Source organism: Hypanus sabinus, chromosome 30 (genome assembly GCF_030144855.1).
Source record: "Hypanus sabinus isolate sHypSab1 chromosome 30, sHypSab1.hap1, whole genome shotgun sequence".
Classification (NCBI taxonomy): domain Eukaryota; kingdom Metazoa; phylum Chordata; class Chondrichthyes; order Myliobatiformes; family Dasyatidae; genus Hypanus; species Hypanus sabinus.
This window is the reverse complement of record NC_082735.1, coordinates 6160781-6177228: the sequence shown is the minus strand read 5'-3', so window position 1 is coordinate 6177228 and position 16448 is coordinate 6160781. Positions and strand designations below refer to the sequence as shown.

Genomic DNA, 16448 nt, shown 5'->3' with positions numbered 1-16448 from the left:
GGAACAGAGCGAACCCACATTGACAATGGTACAGAGAGCCCACATTGACAGCGGCACATAGAACCCACATAGACAGGGGTACAGAGAGAAACCACATTCACAGGGACACAGAGAGCCCATATTGACAGGGGCACAGAGAGCCCACATTGACAGGGGTACAGAGAGAGCCCACATTGACAGGTGCACAGAGAGCCCACATTGACAGGGGCACATAGAGCCCACATTGACAGGGGAACAGAGATAGCCCACATTGACAGGGGAACAGAGATAGCCCACATTGACAGGGGTAAAGAGAGTACCCACATTGACGGGCTCAGAGAGAACCCACATTGACAGGGGTACAGAAATAGCCCACATTGACAGGGGAACAGAGAGAACCCACATTGACAGGGGTACAGAGAGAACCCACATTGACAGGGGTACAGAGATAGCCCACATTGTCAGGGGGAGAGAGATTGCCAACAATGGCACAGGCACAGTGAAAGCCCAAAGAGAGAGGGGCAAAGAGAGAGCTCACAATCACAGTGGAGCAGAGTGAACCCACATTGACAATGGTACAGAGAGAACCCACTTTGACAGGGGAACAGAGAGAACCAACATTGACAGGGGTACAGAGAGAACCCACATTGACAGGGGAACAGAAAGAACCCACATTGACGGGTACAGAGAGAACCCACATTGACAAGGGAACAGAGAGAACTCACATTGACAGGGGTACAGAGAGAACCCACATTGACAAGGGAACAGAGATAGCCCACATTGACAGAGGTACAGAGATAGCCCACATTGAAAGGGGCACAGAGGGAGATCATGTTGCCACGGGTAGAGAGAGAGATTATGTTGGCAAGGGTCCAGAGAGAGATCATGTTGGCAAGGGTACAGAGAGAGAGCCGCATTGACTGAGGCATAGAGAAACCCCGCATTGACAAAGGGCACAAAGACACTCCACATTGACACTAGCACACAGAGAGCCCACATAGACAAAGGCACAGAGAGAGCCCACATTGAAAGGGGCATAGACACAGCCCACATTGAAAGGGGCACAGAGAGAGCCTGCTATAACAGGGGTACAGAAAGAGCCCACATTGAGGGAGGCTCAGAGAGAGGCCACATTGACAGGAGCAGTAAGAGACCCAGATAGACAAGGGCACAGAAAGAACCCACATTGACAGAGGCACAGAGAACCCACATTGACAGGGGAACACAGAGAACCCACTTTGACAGGGACACAGAGAGCCCACATTGACAGGGGCACAGAGAGCCCATATTGACAGGGGCACAGATAGCCCACATTCACAGGGGCACATAGAGCCCAAATTGACAGGGGAACAGAGATAACCCATATTGACAGGGGAACAGAGATAGCCCACTTTGACAGGGACACAGAGAGCCCACATTGACAGGGGGAGAGAGATTGCCCACAATGGCACAGGCACAGTGAGAGCCCAAAGTGAGATGGGCAAAGAGAGAGCTCACAATCACAGTGGAGCAGAGAGAACCCACATTGACAATGGTACAGAGAGAACCCACATTGACAGGGGAAAACAGAGAACCCACATTGACAGGGGAACACAGAGAACCCACGTTGACAGGGACACAGAGATAGCCCACGTTGACAGGGGAACAGAGAGAACCCACATTGACAGGGGTACAGAGAGAAGCCACATTGGCAGAGGAACAGAGATAACCCACATTGACAGGGATACATAGAGAGCCCACATTGACAGGGGTAAAAAGAGAACCCACATTGACAGGGGAACAGAGAGAACCCACATTGACAGGGGGTACAGAGAGAACCCACATTGACAGGGGAACAGAGAGATCCCACATTGACAGGGGTACAGAAAACCCACAATGACAGGGGAACACAGAGAACCCACTTTGACAGGGACACAGAGAGCCCACATTGACAGGGGCACAGAGAGCCCACATTGACAGGGGAACAGAGATAGCCCACTTTGACAGGGGTACAGAGAGAACCCACATTGACAGGGGAACAGAGAGAGCCCACATTGACAGGGGGAGAGAGATTGCCCACAATGGCACAGGCACAGTGAGAGCCCAAAGTGAGAGGGGCAAAGAGATGGCTCACAATCACAGTGGAACCGAGAGAACCCAGATTGACAATGGTACAGAGAGAACCCACATTGACAGGGGTACAGACAGAACCAACATTGGCAGGGGAACAGAGAGAACCCACATTGACATGAAAACAGAGAGAGCCCACATTGACAGGGGTACAGAGAGAACCCACATTGACAGGGGTACATAGACAACCCACATTGATAGGGGAACAGAGAAAGCCCACATTGACAGGGGAACAGAGAGAACCCACATTGACAGCGGAACAGAGAGAACCCACATAGACAGGGGTACAAAGAGAACCCACATTGACAGGGGAACAGAGAGAACCCACATTGACAGGGGTACATAGAGAACCCACATTGACAGGGGAACAGAGAAAGCCCACATTGACAGGGGTACAGAGAGAACCCACATTGACTGGGGAACAGAGAGAACCCACATTGACAGGGGTACAGAGAGAACCCACATTGACAGGGGAACAGAGAGAACCCACATTGACAGGGGTACAAAGAGAACCCACATTGACAGGGGAACAGAGAGAGCCCACATTGACAGGGGTACAGAGAGAACCCACATTGACAGGGGAACAGAGAAAGCCCACATTGACAGGGGAACAGAGAGAACCCACATTGACAGGGGAACAGAGAGAACCCACATAGACAGTGGAACAGAGAGAGCCCACATTGTCAGGGGGAGAGAGATTGCCCACAATGGCACAGGCACAGTGTGAGCCCAAAGTGAGAGGGGCAAAGAGAGAGCTCACAATCACAGTGGAACAGAGAGAACCCACATTGACAGGGGCACAGAGAGAACCCACATTGACAGGGGTACAGAGAGAACCCACATTGACAGGCGAACAGAGATAGCCCACATTGACAGGGGTACAGAGAGAACCCACATTGACAGGGGCACAGAGAGAACCCACATTGACAGGGGTACAGAGAGAACCCACATTGACAGGCGAACAGAGATAGCCCACATTGACAGGGGTACAGAGAGAACCCACATTGACAGGGGCACAGAGAGAACCCACATTGTCAGGGGTACAGAGAGAACCCACATTGACAGGGGTACAGAGAGAACCCACATTGACAGGCGAACAGAGATAGCCCACATTGACAGGGGGAGAGAGATTGCCCACAATGGGACAGGCACAGTGAGAGCCCAGAGTGAGAGGGGCAAAGAGAGAGCTCACAATCACAGAGGTACAGAGAGAACCCACATTGATAGGGGCACAGAGATTGCCCACATTGACAGCGGATCAGAGTGAGCCCACATTGACAGGGGTACAGAGAGCACCCACATTGACAGGGGTACAGAGAGCACCCACATTGACAGGGGTATAGAGAGAACCCACATTGACAGGGGTACAGAGATAGCCCACATTGACAGGGGAACAGAGAGAGCCCACATTGACAGGGGTACAGAGAGAACCCACATTGGCAGAGGAACAGAGAGAACCCACATTGACAGGGGTACAGAGAGCACCCACATTGACAGGGGAACAGAGAGAGCCCACATTGACAGGGGTACAGAGAGAACCCACATCGACAGGGGTACAGAGAGAACCCACTTTGACAGGGGGAGAGAGACGGCCCACAATGGTACAGGCACAGTGAGAGCCCAAAGTGACAGGGGCAAAGAGAGAGCTCACAATCACAGTAGAACAGAGAGAACCCAGATTGACAGTGTTACAGAGAGAACCCACATTGACAGGGGTACAAAGAGAACCCACATCGACAGGGGTACAGAGAGAACCCACTTTGACAGGGGGAGAGAGACGGCCCACAATGGCACAGGAACAGTGAGAGCCCAAAGTGACAGGGGGAGAGAGATTGCCCAGGATGGCACAGGCACAGTGAAAGCCCAAAGTGAGAGGGGCAAAGAGAGAGCTCACAATCACAGTGGAACAGAGCGAACCCACATTGACAATGGTACAGAGAGCCCACATTGACAGCGGCACATAGAACCCACATAGACAGGGGTACAGAGAGAAACCACATTCACAGGGACACAGAGAGCCCATATTGACAGGGGCACAGAGAGCCCACATTGACAGGGGTACAGAGAGAGCCCACATTGACAGGTGCACAGAGAGCCCACATTGACAGGGGCACATAGAGCCCACATTGACAGGGGAACAGAGATAGCACACATTGACAGGGGAACAGAGATAGCCCACATTGACAGGGGTAAAGAGAGTACCCACATTGACGGGCTCAGAGAGAACCCACATTGACAGGGGTACAGAAATAGCCCACATTGACAGGGGAACAGAGAGAACCCACATTGACAGGGGTACAGAGAGAACCCACATTGACAGGGGTACAGAGATAGCCCACATTGTCAGGGGGAGAGAGATTGCCAACAATGGCACAGGCACAGTGAAAGCCCAAAGAGAGAGGGGCAAAGAGAGAGCTCACAATCACAGTGGAGCAGAGTGAACCCACATTGACAATGGTACAGAGAGAACCCACTTTGACAGGGGAACAGAGAGAACCAACATTGATGGGTACAGAGAGAACCCACATTGACAGGGGTACAGAGATAGCCCACATTGACGGGAACAGAGAGAACCCACATTGACAGGGGTACAGAGAGAACCCACATTGCCAGGGGTACAGAGATAGCCCACATTGACGGGCTCAGAGAGAACCCACATTGACAGGGGTACAGAGATAGCCCACATTGACAGGGGAACAGAGAGAACCCACATTGACTGGGGTACAGAGAGAGCCCACATTGACAGGGGTACAGAGAGAACCCACATTGACAGAGGAACAGAGAGAGCCCAGATTGACAGGGGTACAGAGATAGCCCACATTGTCAGGGGGATTGAGATTGCCCACAATGGCACAGGCACAGTGAAAGCCCAAAGTGAGAGGGGCAAAGAGAGAGCTCACAATCACAGTGGAACAGAGAGAACCCACATTGACAATGGTACAGAGATAGCCCACATTGACAGGGGCACAGAGAGCCCACATTGACAGCGGCACATAGAACCCACATAGACAGGGGTACAGAGAGAAACCACATTGACAGGGACACAGAGAGCCCATATTGACAGGGGCACAGAGAGCCCACATTGACAGGGGTACAGAGAGAGCCCACATTGACAGGTGCTCAGAGAGCCCATATTGACAGGGGCACAGAGAGCCCACATTGACAGGGGCACATAGAGCCCACATTGTCAGGGAAACAGAGATAGCCCACATTGACAGGGGAACAGAGATAGCCCACATTGACAGGGGAACAGAGATAGCCCACATTGACAGGGGTACATAGAGAACCCACATTGACAGTGGTACAGAGAGAATCCACATCGACACGGGAACAGAGAGAACCCACATCGACAGGGGTACAGAGAGAACCCACATTGTCAGGGCGAGAGAGATTGCCCACAATGGCACAGGCACAGTGAAAGCCCAAAGAGAGAGGGGCAAAGAGAGAGCTCACAATCACAGTGGAACAGAGAGAACCCACATTGACAATGGTACAGAGATAGCCCACATTGACACGGGGAGAGAGATTGCCCACAATGGCACAGGCACAGTGAGAGCCGGAAGTGAGAGGGGCAAAGAGGGAGCCCACAATCACAGTGGAACAGAGAGAATCCACATTGACAGGGGTACAGAGAGAACCCACATCGACAGGGGTACAGAGAGAACCCACATTGACAGGGGGAAAGAGATTGCCCACAATAGCACAGGCACAGTGAGACCCCAAAGTGAGAGGGGCAAAGAGAGAGCTCACAATCACAGTGGAACATCGAGAACCCACATTGACAGGGGTACCGAGAGAACCCACATCGACAGTGGTACAGAGATAGCCCACATTGACAGGGGTACAGAGAGAACCCACATTGACGGGTACAGAGAGAACCCACATTGTCAGGGAGAGAGAGTTTGCCCACAATGGGACAGGCACAGTGAGAGCCCAAAGTGAGAGGGGCAAAGAGAGAGCTCACAATCACAGTGGAACAGAGAGAGATCCCACATTGACAATGGTACAGAGAGAACCCACATTGACAGGGGTACAATGAGAACCCACATTGACAGGGGTACAGAGATAGCCCACATTGACAATGGTACAGAGAGAACCCACATTGACAGGGGAACAGAGAGAACCCACATTGACAGGGGTACAGAGATAGCCCACATTGACAAGGGTACAGAGAGAACTCACATTGACAGGGGTAACGAGATAGCCCACATTGACAGGGGAACAGAGATAGCCCTCATTGACAGGGGTACAGAGATAGCCCACAGTGACATTGGAACAGAGGGAACCCACATTGACCGGGGTACAGAGATAGCCCACATTGACAGGGGTACAGAGAGAACCCACATTGACAGGGGAACAGAGATAGCCCACATTGACAGGGGTACAGAGAGAACCCACATTGATGTGTACAGAGAGAACCCACATTGACAGGGAGAGAGAGAGATTGCCTACAGTGGCACAGGCACAGTGAGAGTCCAAAGTGAGAGGGGCAAAAAGAGAGCCCACGTTGATAGGGGCAGAGGGAGAGCCCACATTGACAGGGGCAGAGAGATTGCCTGCATTGACAGAGGTGCAGGGAGAGCCCATATTGACAGTGGTACATAGAAAGCCCACATTGAAAGGGGCACAGAGAGAGATCATGTTGCCAAGGGTACAGAGAGAGATTATGTTGGCAAGGGTACAGAGAGAGATCATGTTGGCAAGGGTACAGAGAGAGAGCCACATTGACAGAGGCATGGAGAAACCCTGCATTGACAAAGGGCACAGAGACACTCCACATTGACACTAGCACACAGAGTGCCCACATAGACAAAGGCACAGAGAGAGCCCACATTGAAAGGGGCACAGAGAGAGGCCACATTGAAAGGGGCACAGAGGGAGCCTGCTATAACAGGGGCACAGAAGAAGCCCACATTGAGGGAGGCTCAGAGAGAGGCCACATTGACAGGAGCAGTAAGAGAGCCCAGATAGACAAGGGCACAGCAAGATCCCACATTGACAGGGGTACCGAGAGCCCATATTGACAGGGGCACATAGAGCCCACATTGACAGGGGCACAGAGAACCCACATTGACAGGGGCACAGAGAGCCCACATTGACAGGGGCACAGAGAGCCCACATTGACAGGGGTACAGAGAGAACCCACATTGACGGGGGAACAGAGATAGCCCACATTGACAGGGGAACAGAGATAGCCACATTGACAGGGGTACAGAGATACCCCACATTGTCAAGGGGAGAGAGAGACTGCCCACAATGGCAAAGGCAAAGTGAGAGCCCAAAGTGAGAGGGGCAAAGAGAGAGCTCACAATCACAGTGGAGCAGAGAGAACCCACATTGACAGGGGTACAGAGATAGCCCACAATCACAGTGGAACAGAGAGAACCCACATTGCCAGGGGAACAGAGAGAACCCACATTGACAGGGGTACAGAGATAGCCCACATTGACAAGGGTACAGAGAGAACTCACATTGACAGGGGTACAGAGATAGCCCACATTGACAGGGGTACAGAGATAGCCCACATTGACAAGGGAACAGAGAGAACCCACATTGACAGGGGTCCAGAGATAGCCCATATTGACAGGGGTACAGAGAGAACCCACATTGACAGGGGAACAGAGAGAGCCCACATTGACAGGGGCAGAGAGAGAACCCACATTGATAGGGGTACAGAGAGAACCCACATTGACAGGGAGAGAGAGAGATTGCCTACAGTGGCACAGGCACAGTGAGAGTCCAAAGTGAGAGGGGCAAAGAGAGAGCCCACATTGATAGGGGCAGAGAGATTGCCTTCATTGACAGAGGTGCAGGGAGAGCCCATATTGACAGGGGTACATAGAAAGCCCACATTGAAAGGGGCACAGAGAGAGATCATGTTGCCAAGGGTACAGAGAGAGATCATGTTGGCAAGGGTCCAGAGAGAGAGCCACATTGACAGAGGCAGAGAGAAACCCCGCATTGACAAAGGGCACAGAGACACTCCACATTGACACTAGCACACAGAGAGCCCACATAGACAAAGGCACAGAGAGAGCCCACATTGACAGGGGCATAGACACAGCCCACATTTACAGGTGCGCGCAAAGAGCCCACATTGAAAGGGGCACAGCGAGAGCCTGCTATAACAGGGGCACAGAAAGAGCCCACATTGAGGGAGGCACAGAGAGAGGCCACATTGACAGGAGCAGTAAGAGACCCAGATAGACAAGGGCACAGAAAGAACCCACATTGACAGGGGTACCGAGAGCCCATGTTGACAGGGGCACATAGAGCCCACATTGACAGGAGCACATAGAGCCCACATTGACAGGGGAACACAGAGAACCCACATCGACAGGGGTACAGAGAGAACCCACTTTGACAGGGGGAGACAGACTGCCCACAATGGCACAGGCACAGTGAGAGCCCAAACTGAGAGGGGCAAATAGAGAGCTCACAATCACAGTGGAACAGAGAGAACCCACATTGACAATGGTACAGAGAGAACCCACATTGACAGGGGTACAGAGAGAACCCACATTGACAGGGGTACAGAGATAGCCCACATTGACAATGGTACAGAGAGAACCCACATTGACAGGGGAACAGAGAGAACCCACATTGACAGGGGTACAGAGATAGCCCACATTGACAAGGGTACAGAGAGAACTCACATTGACAGGGGTAACGAGATAGCCCACATTGACAGGGGAACAGAGATAGCCCTCATTGACAGGGGTACAGAGATAGCCCACAGTGACATTGGAACAGAGGGAACCCACATTGACCGGGGTACAGAGATAGCCCACATTGACAGGGGTACAGAGAGAACCCACATTGACAGGGGAACAGAGATAGCCCACATTGACAGGGGTACAGAGAGAACCCACATTGATGGGTACAGAGAGAACCCACATTGACAGGGAGAGAGAGAGATTGCCTACAGTGGCACAGGCACAGTGAGAGTCCAAAGTGAGAGGGGCAAAGAGAGAGCCCACGTTGATAGGGGCAGAGGGAGAGCCCACATTGACAGGGGCAGAGAGATTGCCTGCATTGACAGAGGTGCAGGGAGAGCCCATATTGACAGTGGTACATAGAAAGCCCACATTGAAAGGGGCACAGAGAGAGATCATGTTGCCAAGGGTACAGAGAGAGATTATGTTGGCAAGGGTACAGAGAGAGATCATGTTGGCAAGGGTACAGAGAGAGAGCCACATTGACAGAGGCATGGAGAAACCCTGCATTGACAAAGGGCACAGAGACACTCCACATTGACACTAGCACACAGAGTGCCCACATAGACAAAGGCACAGAGAGAGCCCACATTGAAAGGGGCACAGAGAGAGGCCACATTGAAAGGGGCACAGAGGGAGCCTGCTATAACAGGGGCACAGAAGAAGCCCACATTGAGGGAGGCTCAGAGAGAGGCCACATTGACAGGAGCAGTAAGAGAGCCCAGATAGACAAGGGCACAGCAAGATCCCACATTGACAGGGGTACCGAGAGCCCATATTGACAGGGGCACATAGAGCCCACATTGACAGGGGCACAGAGAACCCACATTGACAGGGGCACAGAGAGCCCACATTGACAGGGGCACATAGAGCCCACATTGACAGGGGTACAGAGAGAACCCACATTGACAGGGGAACAGAGATAGCCCACATTGACAGGGGAACAGAGATAGCCCACATTGACAGGGGAACAGAGATAGCCCACATTGACAGGGGTACAGAGATACCCCACATTGTCAAGGGGAGAGAGAGACTGCCCACAATGTCAAAGGCAAAGTGAGAGCCCAAAGTGAGAGGGGCAAAGAGAGAGCTCACAATCACAGTGGAGCAGAGAGAACCCACATTGACAGGGGTACAGAGATAGCCCACAATCACAGTGGAACAGAGAGAACCCACATTGACAGGGGAACAGAGAGAACCCACATTGACAGGGGTACAGAGATAGCCCACATTGACAAGGGTACAGAGAGAACTCACATTGACAGGGGTACAGAGATAGCCCACATTGACAGGGGTACAGAGATAGCCCACATTGACAAGGGAACAGAGAGAACCCACATTGACAGGGGTCCAGAGATAGCCCACATTGACAGGGGTACAGAGAGAACCCACATTGACAGGGGATCAGAGATAGCCCACATTGACAGGGGTACAGAGAGAACCCACATTGACAGGGGAACAGAGAGAGCCCACATTGACAGGGGCAGAGAGAGAACCCACATTGATAGGGGTACAGAGAGAACCCACATTGACAGGGAGAGAGAGAGATTGCCTACAGTGGCACAGGCACAGTGAGAGTCCAAAGTGAGAGGGGCAAAGAGAGAGCCCACATTGATAGGGGCAGAGAGATTGCCTTCATTGACAGAGGTGCAGGGAGAGCCCATATTGACAGGGGTACATAGAAAGCCCACATTGAAAGGGGCACAGAGAGAGATCATGTTGCCAAGGGTACAGAGAGAGATCATGTTGGCAAGGGTCCAGAGAGAGAGCCACATTGACAGAGGCAGAGAGAAACCCCGCATTGACAAAGGGCACAGAGACACTCCACATTGACACTGGCACACAGAGAGCCCACATAGACAAAGGCACAGAGAGAGCCCACATTGACAGGGGCATAGACACAGCCCGCATTTACAGGTGCGCGCAGAGAGCCCACATTGAACGGGGCACAGAGAGAGGCCACATTGAAAGGGGCACAGAGGGAGCCTGTCATAACAGGGGCACAGAAGAAGCCCACATTGAGGGAGGCACAGAGAGAGGCCACATTGACAGGAGCAGTAAGAGAGCCCTGATAGACAAGGGCACAGAAAGATCCCACATTGACAGGGGTACCGAGAGCCCATATTGACAGGGGCACTTAGAGCCCACATTGACAGTGGCACAGAGAACCCACATTGACAGGGGCACATTGAGCCCACATTGACAGGGGTACAGAGAGAACCCACATTGACAGGGGAACAGAGATAGCCCACATTGACAGGGGAACAGAGATAGCCCACATTGACAGGGGTACAGAGATAGCCCACATTGACAAGGGAACAGAGAGAACCCACATTGACAGGGGAACAGAGATAGCCCACATTGACAGGGGTACAGAGAGAACCCACACTGGCAGAGGAACAGAGAGAACCCACATTGACGGGGGCACAGAGAGAACCCACATTGACAGGGGCACAGAGAGAACCCACATTGACAGCGGTACGGAGATAGCCCACTTTGACAGGGAGAGAGAGATTGCCTACAGTGGCACAGGCACAGTGAGAGTCCAAAGTGAGAGGGGCAAAGAGAGAGCCCACGTTGACAGGGGCAGAGGGAGAGCCCACATTGACAGGGGCAGAGAGATTGCCTGCATTGACAGAGGTGCAGGGAGAGCCGATATTGAAAGGGGCACAGAGAGAGATCATGTTGCCAAGGGTACAGAGAGAGATTATGTTGGCAAGGGTACAGAGAGAGATCATGTTGGCAAGGGTACAGAGAGAGATCATGTTGGCAAGGGTCCAGAGAGAGAGCCACATTGACAGAGGCATGGAGAAACCCCGCATTGACAAAGGGCACAGAGACACTCCACATTGACACTAGCACACAGAGAGCCCACATACACAAAGGCACAGAGAGAGCCCACATTGACAGGGGCATAGACACAGCCCGCATTTACAGATGCGCGCAGAGAGCCCACATTGAAAGGGGCACAGAGAGAGCCTGCTATAACAGGGGCACAGAAAGAGCCCAGATTGAGGGAGGCACAGAGAGAGGCCACATTGACAGGAGCAGTAAGAGAGCCCAGATAGACAAGGGCACAGAAAGATCCCACATTGACAGGGGTACCGAGAGCCCATATTGACAGGGGCACATAGAGCCCACATTGACAGGGGCACAGAGAACCCACATTGACAGGGGAACAGAGAGAACCCACATTGACAGGGGCACATAGAGCCCACATTGACAGGGGCACATAGAGCCCACATTGACAGGGGTACAGGGATAGCCCACATTGACAGGGGCACATAGAGCCCAGATTGACAGGGGCACAGAGTAATATTGAGTATAAGCAAGGTACATTTTGGAACTGTGATTAATTTGAGCACTTATAGGGGAGGTTGTTCAGACTGGGGATGCAGTGAAACTGGCAGAAGCTGCAGCCTCTTGCAGTAAACTTTACTTGTTCCTGTTCCCACAGAGGCAGCCACGAAGAAGTTACGGAGCAACATCCGGAGGAGCACGGAGACGGGGATCGCTGTGGAAATGCGAAACCGTGTGACTCGGCAGGGCAGCAGAGAGTCGACGGATGGCAGCACCAACAGCAACAGCTCAGATGGCAAGTGAGTCTCTCCCGTGGCAGACGGCTCGCTCAGAGTCAGAGATGCCAGCTTACAGCCAATAATTCTTCTGCAGCTTCTGTTGCTGTTTGCCGCCCGTTTTATAGAGTAAGCAACAGACACAAAATGCTGGTGGAACACAGCAGGCCAGGCAACATCTATAAGGATACAGACCCTGACGAAGGGTCTCGGCCCGAAACGTCGACAGTGCTTCTCCTTATAGATGCTGCCTGGCCTGCTGTGTTCCACCAGCATTTTGTGTGTTTTGTTTGTATTTCCAGTATCTGCAGATTTCTTCGTGTTTGCTCTTATAGAGTAAGCACACTGTTGTGTATGTGGCCTGGCTACACAACAATGCTATTAATTAAAACACTGGAGACGGGAGGTGAGTTTTCATGGTTCTTTACTAGCAGAGTCCAAACTTTAACACACATGTACAGATCAATATGCACCTAATATTGCATGCTCAATATGCGTCTAATAGCGCATTAAACGACGTGTTACTAAAACATAAAGTAGTCCCTTATTATACTGTAGGTTAGACAGTACACTCCTCCCCTTTTATTTTAATAGTGTATCAACTGTTTTTTTTTACTGAGGCTCTATGCTAAACCAACATATTTACCCTTAGCACACAAACGCCTACCATTTGTTTACTTAGTAATTTAATGATACTGTATCAAATTATAACAAAGTCACTAAATAATATCAAATTATGACAAGCCCTTTTTTTGTTAATTTTGGTCTAAGACCCATTTATAACTCAAGTCTCTGGGGGGGAGGGGGGTCTTCTCTGCCTCTCCGGGTAATGTTTGTCAATAACTTGTTTGTTTTAATACAGATTTCCATGTAAAAGTCATGAAAAGTTGACCTCTGAGCATAGGGAGTTAAGAAGATGTGCACCTCCAACTTGCTCAGAGTTCTAGGCAGCGGATTGCCTCTGTACAATAAAGACTCCTCTGTGTAGCTGTCCTGGATATACACACTTCTTTGTGCTATCACTTGTCTTCCTCACCTATATCTCATTCATTCCAACTGTGCTAATTACACAGCTGATCTTCGTATTCTCCTTAGATTCCAAATAGATAGCCTGACCTTCTCTGATCATAATGTGACTTTCCACCTTCTGTTTGGCCTCCTTCAGCAGGAGTGCTGGGAAGATGCTCAGGGGCAGATGGAGGTGCTGCTCTTTTCGGAGGTTTAAGCTTATTGAGAGTTTGTAGATCTTCCATTATCTGTTCATCTGTTAACCAGTAATTTAACTGCGCAGGTGCAGGTTTTCGTCTTTTGTCTGTAATTGGAACAGGGTCATTAGGTCTCCTCCTTAGTTTCCTAGTCATTATTGGCTTTACCTCCATAGAATTGCCTGTGAGTTCCATTGTTAGCCTCTCATTCTCAATCAGCTTTTTCTTTTCTTCTAACTCAAACTTTTCATCTTCAAATTCCTCCACTGCTGCTTTCTTCTCTTTAATATAATTCCTTTCTCAGTCTCTGGCACCGGGACTAGACCATCAGCTCAGAAGGGAATGAGGGAAAAATGGAGAGCTGTTGTAATAGGGGTTTCGATAGTTAGGGGGACAGATAGGAGGTTCTGTGGAAGAGAACGAGAATCCCGGATGGTCTGTTGCCTCCCTGGTGCCAGGGTCCGCGATATGTCGGATCGAGTTCTCAGTATTCTCAAAAGGGAGGGTGAGCAGCCGGATGTCGTGGTCCATGTAGGGATCAATGACATGGGTAGGAAGAAGGAGGAGTTCCTGCAAAGAGAATTAGGGAGTTAGGTGCAAAATTGAAGGACAGGACCTCCAGGGTTGCAATCTCAGGATTGCTACCTGTGCCACTTGCTAGTGAGGCCAGAAATAGGAAGATAATGCGGCTAAATACGTGACTAAGGAGTTGGTGCAGGAGGGAGGGCTTCATGTTTCTGGACAATTGGGCCTTGTTTCAGGGAAGGTGGGCCCTGTTCTGACAGGATGGGTTTCACCTGAACTGGAGGGGGTCTAACATCCTTGCGGGAAGGTTTGCTAATGCTGCTCCAGGGGGTTTAAACTAGATATGCAGAGGGAGGGGAACCAGGGTGTTAGAGCAGATAGTGAGGTGAAGGAGAATAAAGGTCATGCGAGAACTGCAAGTGTAGTGGATGGAGTAAAGCCAGATCTAAGATATAAAGAGGTTTGAGGAAAGAGAAACCGATAAAGGGTGTAAAGGTAGTAAGGTAGAAGGGCTAAAGTGTGTGTACTTCAATGCAAGAAGCGTCAGGAACAAAAGTGATGAACTGAGAGATACTTGGCCATTACAGAGACTTGGCTGGCACCAGGGCAGGAATGGATTCTCAAGATTCCTGGATTTCAATGCTTTAAAAGGCATAGAGAGGGGGGAAAGGGGAGGAGGGGTGGCATTACTGGTCAGGGATGCTATTACAGCTGCAGAAAGGGTGGGTAATGTAGCAAGATCGTCTTTTGAGTCAGTATGGGCAGAGGTCAGGAACAGGAAGGGAGCAGTTACTCTATTGGGAGTATTCTATAGGCCCCCTGGTAGCAGCAGAGATACCGAGGAGCAGATTGGGAGATTTGTCCCAGTGAGGAAGATAAAGAATGGTAGGGTGAAGGAACCATGGGTGACAAGTGAGGTAGAGAATCTAGTCAGATGGAAGAAGGCAGCATACATGAGGTTTAGGAAGCAAGGATCAGATGAGTCTATTGAGGAATATAGGGTAACAAGAAAGGAGCTTAAGAAGGGGCTGAGAAGAGCAAGAAGGGGGCATGAGAAGGCCTTGGCGAGTAGGGTAAAGGAAAAACCCGAGGCATTCTTCAATTATGCGAAGAACAAAAGGATGACAGGAGTGAAGATAGGACCGATTAGAGATAAGGGTGGGAAGATGTGCCTGGAGGCTGTGGAAGTGAGCGAGGTCCTCAATGAATACTTCACTTCGGTATTCACCAATGAGAGGGAACTTGATGACGGTGAGGACAATATGAGTGAGGTTGATGTTCTGGAGCATGTTGATATTAAGGGAGAGGAGGTGTTGGAGTTGTTAAAATACATTAGGACGGATAAGTCCCCGGGGCCTGACGGAATATTCCCCAGGCTGCTCCACGAGGTGAGGGAAGAGATTGCTGAGCCTCTGGCTAGGATCTTTATGTCCTCGTTGTCCACAGTAATGGTACCGGAGGATTGGAGGGAGGCGAATGTTGTCCCTTTGTTCAAAGAAAGGTAGTAGGGATAGTCCGGGTGATTATAGACCAGTGAGCCTTATGTCTGTGGTGGGAAAACTGTTGGAAAAGATTCTTAGAGATAGAATCTATGGGCATATAGAGAATCATGGTCTGATCAGGGACAGTCAGCATGGCTTTGTGAAGGGCAGATTGTGCCTAACAAGCCTGATAAAGTTCTTTGAGGAGGTGACCAGGCATATAGATGAGGGTAGTGCAGTGGATGTGATTTACATGGATTTTTGTAAGGCATTTGACAAGCTACCACATGGTAAGCTTATTCAGAAAGTCAGAAGGGATGGGATCCAGGGAAGTCTGGCCAGGTGGATTCAGAATTGGCTTGCCTGCAGAAAGCAGAGGGTTGTGGTGGAGGGAGTACTTTCAGATTGGAGGGTTGTGACTAGTGGTGTCCCAGAAGGATTGGTTCTGGGATTTTTATTAACAACCTGGATGTTGGGGTAGAAGGGTGGGTTGGCAAGTTTGCAGACGACACAAAGGTTGGTGGTGTTGTGGATAATGTAGGGGATTGTCAAAGATTGCAGAGAGACATTGATAGGATGCAGGAGTGGGCTGAGATGTGATAGATGGAGTTCAACCCGGATAAGTGTGAGGTGGTACACTTTGGAAGGACAAACTCCAAGGCAGTGTACAAAGTAAATGGCAGGATACTTGGTAGTGTGGAGGAGCAGAGGGATCTGGGGGTATATGTCCACAGATCCCTGAAAGTTGTCTCACAGGTAGATAGGGTAGTTAAGAAAGCTTATGGTGTGTTAACTTTCATAAGTCGAGGGATAGAGTTTAAGAGTTGCAGAGTAATGATGCAGCTCTATAAAACTCTG

General features: G+C 50.7%; 1 protein-coding gene across 1 annotated transcript in view; it reads left to right on the top strand.

The window, feature by feature from the left end:
• The window catches only part of rims3 (regulating synaptic membrane exocytosis 3), a 304991-nt gene that overhangs the window by 238002 nt on the left and 50541 nt on the right, over positions 1-16448 (top strand). The window contains exon 4 of the mRNA XM_059954273.1: positions 12262-12403. Within this exon, the coding sequence (XP_059810256.1) occupies positions 12262-12403 (142 nt within the window). The remainder of the gene's footprint in view (positions 1-12261; positions 12404-16448) is intronic.